Source organism: Ptychodera flava, chromosome 1 (assembly GCF_041260155.1).
Source record: "Ptychodera flava strain L36383 chromosome 1, AS_Pfla_20210202, whole genome shotgun sequence".
NCBI classification, from domain to species: Eukaryota; Metazoa; Hemichordata; class Enteropneusta; family Ptychoderidae; genus Ptychodera; species Ptychodera flava.
This window is the reverse complement of record NC_091928.1, coordinates 17,606,477-17,618,378: the sequence shown is the minus strand read 5'-3', so window position 1 is coordinate 17,618,378 and position 11,902 is coordinate 17,606,477. Positions and strand designations below refer to the sequence as shown.

Here is an 11,902-nt window from a genome sequence, read left to right as displayed (position 1 = left end):
AGAGGAAAAAGCGAGAAAATTAAAGCAAAAAATAAATCCATCAGTGTTTTTAGACACAGTGAGGTTCCGTTAATGTAATCCTTCAAGTATTTTTCAATATCTTTGTTGTGTGTGTAAAATATAGCTTCTTTTTTGCCTTAAAATTATGTTAAAATACGCAGTGGCCAGCTTGCTAAAACAACATGTATGTGTGCGCAATTAAATTTTCGTATTCAAGTGTTATAATAAAGTCGCCTATTTCATACAATTTTGTTGCGATGCCTTTATAAGCATTTTTGAGAATCGTACACAATTTAGCTGTGGGTGATATAACATGTTGATTATGATCAAAGAAATCTTTATTGTAGGACTCAGTGATGTACGAAGATACAAACCCAATACGAATTGTGTATTAAGGCCGATATGTCATTGTATCTGGACAAATGATCTATTCTAACAAAGATCTATAAAGAAATGTAAGCTTTCAAATATGATTTTATCGACAAGCATTTGGTTGAATTGAGTGCCTAGTGATCATACAGAAGTCTCTCACCGGGTGGCGGGGCTTCTGTCGGTGGGGCTTCTGTTGGCGGGGCCTCTGTCGGTGGGGCCTCCGTTGGCGGCGCTTCCGTTGGTGGGGCCTCCGTTGGCGGCGCTTCTGTCGGTGGAGGTTCCGTTGGCTCAACTTCTGTTGTATTGGTGCGCAAAGTTATTATGCAAAGAAAAAAAATGAAAGTTATTTGACAGTGCATGCGTAAATGCCCTTTCTTCTTCAGATTCTACTGTTTGTACAGGTTTATATGGTCGTGTGTTGACCTTGGCACTCTCCCTGACGTTGATCTCAGTGACATGTTCCTTGCTGTAGAGGGGATGTCACGAAAATATAATTGTTTAAATTATCCTGGTGAACTTTCAAAAAGACTCGGTTTCTTGTTGTTGTCATTGTTTACTGTCGGTTTGACTTTGTATGTTCGGTCGTTTTCATTTTTTATTTCAATGTTTCTAGATATAACGCTCAAAGCCTAAGTATAGCTGCGAATTTTATGCATTATTATCATGATTTTATTTCCAAACCAAAGTTGGTTCGTGTAAAAGTGCTTACTGAAGGACTTGTATGGAAGTATCAATGCTCACAGATTTGGACCATGCCCACACGTATTTACAGGTTAAATAATAAACGGGTGCAGCACTCATAAAATGGCGTCCAACGGAAAATTACAAAAAATTCAGTATTTCCTGCACATACACATCGTGATCATAAAGGAAACTATCATGATGTCATTTACTTGAATGCACAACACACGATGGCCAACATTTTGTTGTTGTAATCTTTATTTTCTCTGTCATCATGATTAGTTTTTTGAAAATGGCGGGACATCTAAATTGATGTTAAAACGTTTGAATTTACATTCCACTTTCGACACTTATGACAGTGTTACACATTTTGTCTGTCTTTAATGGGTCTTATTCAAAGAAAACTCTTGGAAAGCTTACGATATTTTGAGATCGGTTTATTACACATTCGAAGCTATCGGGGCTTTAACTTATATTTTCTGGCTCTTATGTTCCTATTTTCTCATCTGTTTGTGGCTGCCTCATGATGGCGCTGTTGATTAGCGAATAACCAAATGGACACGAACGAATAAAACTTGAAGTACATTTCTTGAACCACAAGTATTCATAATAAGAAAATTAAACTTTCTGAATCGACCGTATGCCGCCAAAGCCAAAGTGGCATAATGGAGATGTCACACGGTGACAGCGAGACGAAAAGCTCGATACTTCTATTATTTACGCTCTCTGGACATGACGTCTGATACATGTAAGACCTCAAACATATCCCCCTGACCTTTAACGTGACTTCCACTTATAGTCTGATGATTTTTTTTTATTCGCATCTTGGAATGAAGTAATTGTAGGTGTTTAAAGCTTTAACAGACGCCTTTCGTACAGTTTTGGCAATTTTGTATAAATACAGATAATGTACATTCAATTGAAACGATTAGCGCACACATCTGTTTTGTAAAAAATGATTCTACGGACAGTGTGTGACACTGAAGCTAAGTACAACATAATATTAATGAAAACAAATCATGCAATGTAAGGATATGGTATAGTATACTGCTTTCTTTGTAAGTACCTGCTGGCTCACATATGAATGCATCCGTTTTACCACAGTCATCATCGTCCCAATCGTAGCTCCTTGCAGCCCTGTAAGGAAGGAATCATCAAAATGAAGAGAATGATGCAATTTGTGGGCTTTCCGAGATTTTGGCTTCTTTTTAGCAATCATTATTCTAGCCTTCCGGTCTTTTATCTGTTTCAAGTCATGTGTATTGTCATGTTCATTGCCAACTCTTCTCCATTGTAATGTGCACCCCTTAGTAAAATAGCGTTGAATCTTTGAAGAGCGAATGGCTGTGACTATTCACCTACCCTTCTGAACACAATGTATTCTGTACAGTGATATTGTTGCCAAATGAATGTCGTGGTATATATCACGTAGAATTCAGTAGTCAACAAAAAAATGTTGGAAATTAAATATGTATTAAAGCAGTGTTGGCAAGTTGAAAGATTGGCTTTCGAGAAGAGAACAAGTTGGTGTGTTTTACCATTAAACAGAATACTAGGAAAAGCACCGTAAGTTACAGCGAATGGAGCTTTAACTAGCACCATTTACAGCAAGGTCTGTGGTTTGTCAATAAAAGACAGCCATGTTGTTTCATGGAGAAAAAGTTCTTCCTATGACTCGTGTTGCAAAGCAGTCGTCAGATAGCAGGGAAGCAGTTTTTGTTCAAGTTAAGGGGTGTTTTGTCCGTGTTGAGGTTGTTTTTTACTTGTTCGGTTCTTTTTTTAATATCACGAAAGGTGGGGGAAAGGCTAAAAAAAATTGACAAAATTTGTCAACGTCAACTTTGTGAATAATATCCATCTGGACAATGCTAGGTATAATACAGGGTCAAAGTCCCTCTCTATTTTTTTTTTACTTTTTTCATGATTTGTTTAATATGAGAGGTAGTTTATGTTGTTTGATTTCTTGAAGCATGCTGAAATGCTGCACAACCTCAACTCTGCTTGCAGCCAGTCAGGTTTAAACATTCAGTGAAACATTTCACGGCAGTGTATCAAAATATCAAGTTCCGTGCACAAGTGTCACCATGCATGGATGGACATACACAGTTACATAAAGTGGGAACCTAATGCAATAAGCTTTTGGTGCCTTTCATATGAATAAGGACAACAGCTTTCCCTTACATTGTAGCAATGATTTTTTATTTTAATAGGAAAGCAGGTTGGCTGGAATAGGAAAAATCCATTTTGTCTGGAGGCCACAAACGAAATCATTCCTTTGCACTCAAACGGGTATTTTTTGACACCGCTGCAGTTACGTACCCGTAGTCATTCTGTACACTGAGTGACTTTATGCAAGTATTGCATGCTTTCTTGCTATAACAAAAGGTCAAAATAGAGTGATTTTGTCCTATGTCGTTCATGAACGACTGACTAACATTGCAGCACTCTCAAGCTTACCATAGCTGTATACATTTTCCGTTTCCCGAGGGTTCTAGCCACGACCATGGGTGATGGTCTGTGAGTCTCTCTCCGTCGCTGGTGGTGACGATATTATCAGATCCACGGTTGCCGTCGATCCAGACATCGCCGCCATCGGCAGTACTCGCTTCGACCGCGTCGACCAGGATTTGATGCTTTGCATCGCTGTCGTCTTTCGCTAGAACCATCCGAGGGCTTTGCGGCTTCAATGGCTTGATCGCGTGTCTTCGGCACGTCGAAGACGGTGAGCTTCTGAGCTGTGCGAGTGACGGGAAGAAAGAGATATGGTACAGTGGAATTTGATCGAGTGTCCGTTTGCCTTGCAGAGCTCGACAAGTCTACATGTTGCTTATCGTTAGAAAAGTAAACATTTGCAACAAATTGAGTCTTTGATGTTAGATTATACAGCGCGCTCGGCGAACGTTACCCATGTCTAGTCTACAATCATGACAGTCGTTTCAGCATGCCACTCATGCACAACAAGCTTGACACCGCACTATAGCTATAGCACATCATCAAAGTTTTCTGTCAGCTATTTGTGTACTTTGATTTGGGAAATACAACCCAGACAAAACTCACTGGCATATTTTTCGATTGTCGGATCTATATCTCGAGGAAAGTTCTCAACATCAACCGGACTGACTCTGGGCGTGTTATCATAGTAGAACATTGTATTTCTTCAGAAAGGTAAAGAATATTTTGAAGGCAGAGAGATAGCACCGTCCCCTCCATGCTAACCCGTTGCCATGTATGATGCCGTCCGGGAAATTAAGTGCCAAAATACAGTGAATTATTTCAGAAACACTGGGTGTGTTATTCAATGGCACAAAATGTACCGTGTTGATTGAATTGCACTTGCATGTGCAAAATCACGGAGGGACGGTGGCAAAATCAACACTTTTCTTCAAGTCTATTTTGTAGCTCAGAGAAGTGTCAATTGAGAAAGTTTCATTTAGCTGAGACAAAAGAGAAAGCGGGATTAAAGTTTCATGCAGGAGTGTTTAGCATTTTGTGGTTGACAATATTCAGTGTTGTATCGTGTCAAACTTGTCGATAGAGTAGACTGCACTGGCAATGCTACAGACTGCATGCTGAAGGAACTGTTGTCGTGATTGCTGACATCGAGAGGACTGAGGAGAAGAAAAGTACTTGATTCTTCATAAAGTTCCCAATTTAAAAGTAAACACCTAAAAGAAAACTGGTGATGTGCATGTAGTGCAGTGTTATGCTTGTTGTGAGTGACATACTGAAACGACTGCAGTGATCGTGACGAGACAGTGTATGGGAAAAGTTTGCCGCGCGCTGTAATCTAACACCAACCAAAGACGAAGACTCAATTTGTTGCAAATGTTTACTTTTCTAATGATAAGCAACATGTAGACTCGTCGAGCTCTGCAAGGCAAACCGGACACTCGATCAAATTCCACTGTAACTGCTTTGTCTACGAAAGCGAATCGTGACAACATAATTGTGTATCTAACGTTTCGTTCTCATTTTTTATTTAGTAGAAATAAAAATCTTTCCAGTGTTATTTTTCGGAAACGTATGATACTGACCGAATGATACGGTGCGACGTGCTGCTCGAATCCGAAATATTACACAGATGCCACCTATGATATTCGCTTGAAAAAAGTGTGTTCTCTAGGCTTCTGAAAAACAGCTGACAGTTTGACAATCGACAGAACCTGCCGAAACAAACCGACTGATCCGAGCCAGAAGAAAATACCACGCATGCGCACTATCTTTTTCGGAAATCGTTGACGTCGCACGTCGTCTTAAATCAGACCCGAAAAGATTTGGTGTAAGAAGCAATACATGTATGGCGACTTAGTTTTTTTCCCAATTTTAAAGAAGAATATAAAGAAAACGTAAAGTATTTAACGTGTCTCGATCAATCGACCAAAAGTTTCCTTGGTTCGTACCTGCCGGCTCGCAGATGAAGGGATCTGTATTAAGGCAGCTATCATCGTCCCAGTCATAGTCTCGCCAATCCCTGATGGTGAAATAGCATTGAGTTTCATGGGAAAATATATATAGGTTTGTATCAGCAAGATCTACAATTGTGCTAATAATAATATAGAGGCGCGTACTTGTTATATATGTAGATTTTCTAGGGGTTGGAACTAAAATTTGAAGCTTTATTTGCAGTTTGTAAAGTGATGATGCAATTTAATTGATAAAGACGTATAGCCATCCATCAGGCCATCAAACATGTAAGTCCGTCCGTTCATGTATCCATCCAGCCATCTATCCATCAATCTATCATCCGTCAATCTACCCATTTATCCAGCTCTCTCTCTCTCTCTCTCTCTCTCTCTTCTCTCTCTCTCTCTCTCTCTCTCTCTCTCTCTCCTCTCTCTCTCTCTCTCTCTCTCTCTCTCTCTCCTCTCTCTCTCTCTCTCTCTTGTGTGTTTGTTTGTTTGACGAGATTCAGCGACCAATGTGGAAACAACCACACATGAATGTTTGGATGATAACTTCCTACAGTCAGCAATTGACGACATTAAGTTCACCGTTAACAGCTGTACAGGGCGTTTATGTATGATCCGATACACGCTTACACTGTGACCATGCGTAGTGCTCTTTCATTTTTAAAATGTTTAACTTTTTCCAGGAAACATGTTAAAAAGTTGAAGTTTCTAGTCAAGATCGACATATGCTGAGATGAGAAAGGAATATTTTCTTGCTCTGGCCTTAACAGTACAGGTTTTGTGATTTTTATCCACAAATTCATGTATCAACGTCAACGTCGTCAACATATTTTTAATTTCTACGCCACTTTTGACAGAATAATTGGAAATCAAGCTAGAGACACAGTAGAGGTATTATTAAGTCCATCCCATTTGGGATTGGAAACTAATACCGTAGATTCCATTGCCCAAAGTGGTTCTTTTACAGTTAAGGGAGTACGCTCTTCGAAATTAAAAAAAAACCTAAACTTTTCCTCAAACTTTCCATAAAAGAACTATAAGGGGCCAGCGTGCAAAATTTGGCACAAAAAAAACGGAATACTCAATATTTACAGTCCATTGAAATTCAAATTGGTCGCTATCCCTGTGTCAACTCTATGAAGGAAAATTAAAATTTCGATTTGCACAAAAATAAGCCGATGAAATCTTTATTTTTGACGACTGGCTTCAAAATCAGCCCCATACGTAGTAGACCAAAACAGTATTGTAGAAGTTTCCGAGTTCTAATTTTTGTCCCTGGCGCATTTTACCTGAAAAAAAAATGATGATGATGCTTACCATAGCTGTATGCATACACCATTCCTCAATGGTTCCAGCCACGCCCATGGATGATAATCCGTCATTCTCTGTCCGTCTGTTGTAACAACGATGTTGTCAGAGCCACGGATGCCGTCGATCCACACGTCCTTGCCGTCGGCAGGGCTGTCTTTGATGGCGTCGATGAGTGTTTGATGCTTTTCATCGCTGTCGTCTTTCGCCAGAACCATTCCGACGCCAACGCAGGTGGCCAGGGCGTCATCATGGGATTGTTGATCGATGTACACCGTTAGTCTCTTTTCTAAATGAACATGAAAAACATAAATATTAAAGGTATGCTGTCACCTGTTCCAATTTTGCCACAGTTACCATGGAAAGAGAAAATCTAACCAATCACAGATTTTAAGCGGGTGGCCGCTTTTTAAAAAGCACCCTCACATGGGCATTTTGAATACCAAGGAACGCCCCTTTGACCATATATGGGCATATTTAGATTACAGGTGACTATATACCTTTAAAAGCTTACAAGTTACACATACAAATATACTATTTTTGATCAAAGTCAGAATAGAATGCACTACCACCACCAAAAATAACAACAACAATAACAAACAAACAAACAAAAGAGACAATCATCATCATTATCCTCATTTATATAGCGCCCATGAAAGCCAGAGAAATGATAATCAGAAATGCTTGTAAGACATTACACAAATCGGTAAAAGGAAGTCATAACAAGTAATAAAACCAAAACTTACACATGTACATCATTGTTTCTTATGAATGTAGTTTCAATATCGTTTTCTTTCGTGCATGGCTAAATATTAATATTCCTCTATGATTTTAAAGTTGTTTAATTTTCGGCTTGACAAGTTTGCCTACACAATGATGTTACTTTTTGTTATCATAAAAGGAGAGCTTGAGTTTGTCAGAGCGGGACCATGGCTGATTGAAGTCACATTTCAAACTTCCTGTTCTTCACACAGGTTTGCACAAAACTAGAAAAGTGACATCGGTTTTGTTGGCCAATGGTGTCATGTTCCCTTTCTAGAGTACATTTCCCAATTGGCATCGACTTGATTTCGAATTCTGACGGCGTAAAGGTGTAGTTGTTCTTACCTGGTTGCTGACACACGAAGGAATCTTTGTTGTTGCAGGAATCATCATCCCAATCGTAATCTCTTGAACTCCTGTCACAAAATTAAACAAAATAGCGTTGAAAGACTTCAGATAGTGAAGACGGTAAATAATGAAGATAACGTTTATCGAAATTAAAGCCGGTGAAAACGTTAGTTACTAGTACTCCATGAGCTTTAAAATGAGAGTCCAAAAGTGTTAGACTGAAAAGAGTATTTAAAAAGTTTGAGAGACGGAATATTGTCCCCGAGGCGCGTTCAGATACCTTAATCGCAGATAAATGGAAATCGTGAGCTATAGGAAAATATTCAAAGAGTATAAACATAGTAGTTGTACGCACCAGAGTTGCAGACATACGTCATTTCCGGTTGGTTCACCTGCCGCCCAAGGATGATACTTGGTTAGTCGATCGCCGTCACTCGTTTCCACGATGTCGTCGGATCCACGCCTGCCATCGATCCACACATCTCCGCCATTGGCTTCGCTGTTGCGGACGACGTTGAGGATAGCATTGTGGACTTTGTTGCTGGTGTCTTTGGCTAACACCAAACCATATTGATTGCACTCTTTCCTGGCGTCCTCCTGCGATTCGTCGTCGGCGAACACGATGTAGTCGTCAGCCGCTACATGTGAAAAATAAACAATTTTGTTCAAATCGAATCATTTATCGTCAAAATAGCAGAATTTATGGACCACAGTAGAATAACAAGTGTAAAAACTTCGCGTGCGTGATTTATATGACGCGGTATGGGAAAAACCGCAAAACGACTAATTTCAGCATTTTGCACAATTTTCTAAACAAATATTCATTCACGTAAAGTTTATTATTGCTGTTGAGTATGCAAATCAACCAAAAATGAGCTATTTTCCAAGAAGAGTACGCATTTACAAGAAGTTTTGCAGTGTATCGACTGGTTGGGCACGTGATTGGTGTGCAGGCTACCAATCGTGTTGGTGTTCATGTTAGAAAAGAGACTGGTTTCCAAGATGTTTCGTTGAGGAAATGTGTGGGCTTAAGTATAAATCTTCCATGCATTCAAATATTATCGGATTTTAAAGCACGTCAGCTCTCTCTCTTCTCTCTCTCTCTCTCTCTCTCTCTCTCTCTCTCTCTCTCTCTCTCTCTCTCTCTCCTCTCTCTCTCTCTCTCTCTCTCTCTCTCTCGCTCTTCCATGCATTCAAATATTATCGGATTTTAAAGCACGTCAGCTCTCTCTCTCTCTCTCTCTCTCTCTCTCTCTCTCTCTCTCTCTCTCTCTCTCTCTCTCTCTCTCTCTCTCTCTCTCTCTCTCTCTCTCTCTCTCTTCTCTCTCTCTCTACGCACCTTCATGTTCACAAATGTAGTACTTTTCGTGACCACAATTGTCATCATCCCAATTATGTCCAGCTAAACCCCTGTGAGTGAAGGGAAAAAAGACAAGCATAAAAACACATTTACCGTTGGCGATTTCCTTACTTATACATTATGCGATATAATCAGCAAGATTACGATACATCGGACTTGAACAATAGCCTACAATATTGCATGCGAGAACATTCATGTGACGAAATATGACGAAATTGAACTGAAATTCCTGTAATTGATACATTGAGAGAGATTGACAAAAGAGTCCGAAAAATAAATAAACATGTTTTACTAACCCGACATTCCTTTTTTGAAACCTTTCAACCTGAATTTTTTTCTTGCCTACGAATCGACGAAGAGTCTGTCAAAATTCTACGTTTTCCAAGAGTGGTAAATGCCCCACTCTCACAATGATAAAACTCGAATTTGAAACCCGAAAAGTTTTCTGGATTTGTTTCAACACAATTCAAAACATTGTAAGGCAGGGTCACAGACTGGCGCGCTAATGGCATTGTGAGTCGAATTTCCACGCGGCATGTAAATTTATAGACGCATTGGAATATATCAATGTAATACTTTAAGCATCATTTTTAACTTCCATATTCCAGATTATGTTCGAGTTTTTAAGCACGCGATACATCTGCATCTAGGAAATTAAAGTCACTCTCTGTTAAGGTCACGCTATAAAAATGCTCAGATGCCATTAAACTTATTAAATGCTGCAGCAGACGGCTGTTCCTTTGCTCAGAGTGGGAAAAAACGAAGTCTTGATGATGAATAAGAGTACAAAATACGGTGGTTTCAATAGGGTTTGAACTCACAACGTACGGTACCCAGTCACCTAGCGAAGAAGCCATAGACAAAACCGCTCGGCCAAATCCCCAATCTCAAAACAAATTGGATCAATTAAAGTTGTTACAATTTCTGACTTTTGAATAAGAGTACAAAATGTCGTATCTATTACTTTGGACAAGACAAGTCACCGCGGACTGGACATCACAAATTTTTGCGTCAGAAACATTTCAAAAGCGAACTGACCAGAGCTGTAGGCAGTCACCGTTCCCACTAGGTTCGCCAATGTTCCACTTCTGATAATTAATCAGTCTGCGTCCTTCGTTCGTCGTGACGACGTCGTCAGATCCAACGCGGCCATTTATCCAGTAGTCGCTTTTGATCAATTGAAAGCCGGCCGATTCGTCCGCCGCATGTTTCAACGCATCGTGTTTGGCGGCACTGAAGTCGACGGCCATACGAAGTCCCATCGATTCGCAGGACGCCTTGGCGGCTTCGTAAGTCAGCTTTGTTTTAAACACCTGCTGCCCACTCACTGAAAAATTAGAAATAATGTGAACATACTTGATATTTATTGTCAATTTCCATTAACGTAAAATTTGAAACGATATACTCATTAATTAATAGCAAAACGTATGCAAAACTTTACAACTTACACAAACAGTAACATGTCAAGCCTACATGTAAGATCTCGATGGAAAGATACATTCATCCATCACTGCACTGAAATACAAACGTATACAAGCACACTGTTACATACACTCACATACGTATCAATGCGTGCAAACATACACATATATACATACATACATACATACATACGTACGTACGTACGTACGTACGTACGTACGTACGTACGTACGTACGTACGTACATACATACATACATAAATACATACATACATACATACATACATACATACATACATACATACATACATACATACATACATACATACATACATACATACATACATACATACATACATACATACATACATACATACATACATACATACATACATACATACATACATACATACATACATACATACATACATACATACATACATACATACATACATACATACATACATACATACATACATACATACATACATACATACATACATACATACATACATACATACATACATACATACATACATACATACATACATACATACATACATACATACATACATACATACATACAAAAAGTCAGAAAAAAAACTTGCTTCATTCAACGTCTCTCAAACCAGTCTCATCATCAACTGCGACGAATAAAACAAAATGAAATTTTGATGAGCTGAATTATAATTTAACATCAAAAATCTATGGTGTTCTACGGAAGAACAGAAAATTCGTTAGTGCGTCTTCTTTAAAACGATTAATTAAACTTAAAAAAAAAATGTCTTAAAGGAGTATGACACAGTCATTGTGATATAAACTGCCTCCGTATTTTTTTCGATTCCTCACAACCCTTCCCTGACTTACCAGAGACTATCATACCACAGACGACAGCAACGCTTAGAATTCGGAACGACGCCATGGTGGAGTGACTGCCCTGTAGTTTCAACGCGTAGTCACTGCGGTGCATCAGTCCTACTCCTCGGTCTTTATCGTGACCGATGAGCGAAAAAGAGGCGGCGTCCATCGAATGATTTACGGTTACGCTTCATCAGAGTTAAATATACTGCAGAGAATCGAGGGATGAGTTTCTGTCAGTTTTATGATACGGTAAACAAAAATACGTCAATCATACAATATAAACATTCTTTTTTTGTTTGTCACTGTCCTTTATGCACAAAATAGACAGTTTTTGACCGTCTATGGTGTTCATGACAGCACAGACCTTGGGAGCTGGGTCT

At 39.2% G+C, this 11,902-nt stretch overlaps 1 protein-coding gene across 2 annotated transcripts in view; it reads right to left on the bottom strand.

Moving 5' to 3' along the window:
* The window catches only part of LOC139131750 (uncharacterized), a 14,446-nt gene extending 2,828 nt beyond the window's left edge, over positions 1-11,618 (bottom strand). The window contains exons 1-10 of one of the 2 annotated variants that reach the window (XM_070697970.1): positions 11,529-11,618; positions 10,279-10,567; positions 9,220-9,290; positions 8,236-8,518; positions 7,878-7,948; positions 6,780-7,059; positions 5,454-5,524; positions 3,511-3,788; positions 2,120-2,190; positions 1-667 (exon numbers count right to left, since the gene is read on the bottom strand). The exon at positions 1-667 is cut by the window's left edge and continues 36 nt beyond it. In XM_070697970.1, the coding sequence (XP_070554071.1) occupies positions 3,607-3,788; positions 5,454-5,524; positions 6,780-7,059; positions 7,878-7,948; positions 8,236-8,518; positions 9,220-9,290; positions 10,279-10,567; positions 11,529-11,583 (1,302 nt within the window). In that variant the 5' untranslated portion in view covers positions 11,584-11,618 and the 3' untranslated portion in view covers positions 1-667; positions 2,120-2,190; positions 3,511-3,606. The remainder of the gene's footprint in view (positions 668-2,119; positions 2,191-3,510; positions 3,789-5,453; positions 5,525-6,779; positions 7,060-7,877; positions 7,949-8,235; positions 8,519-9,219; positions 9,291-10,278; positions 10,568-11,528) is intronic. The other variant, XM_070697979.1, reaches the window with a different exon arrangement.
* Between the last annotated feature and the right edge of the window lie 284 nt (positions 11,619-11,902).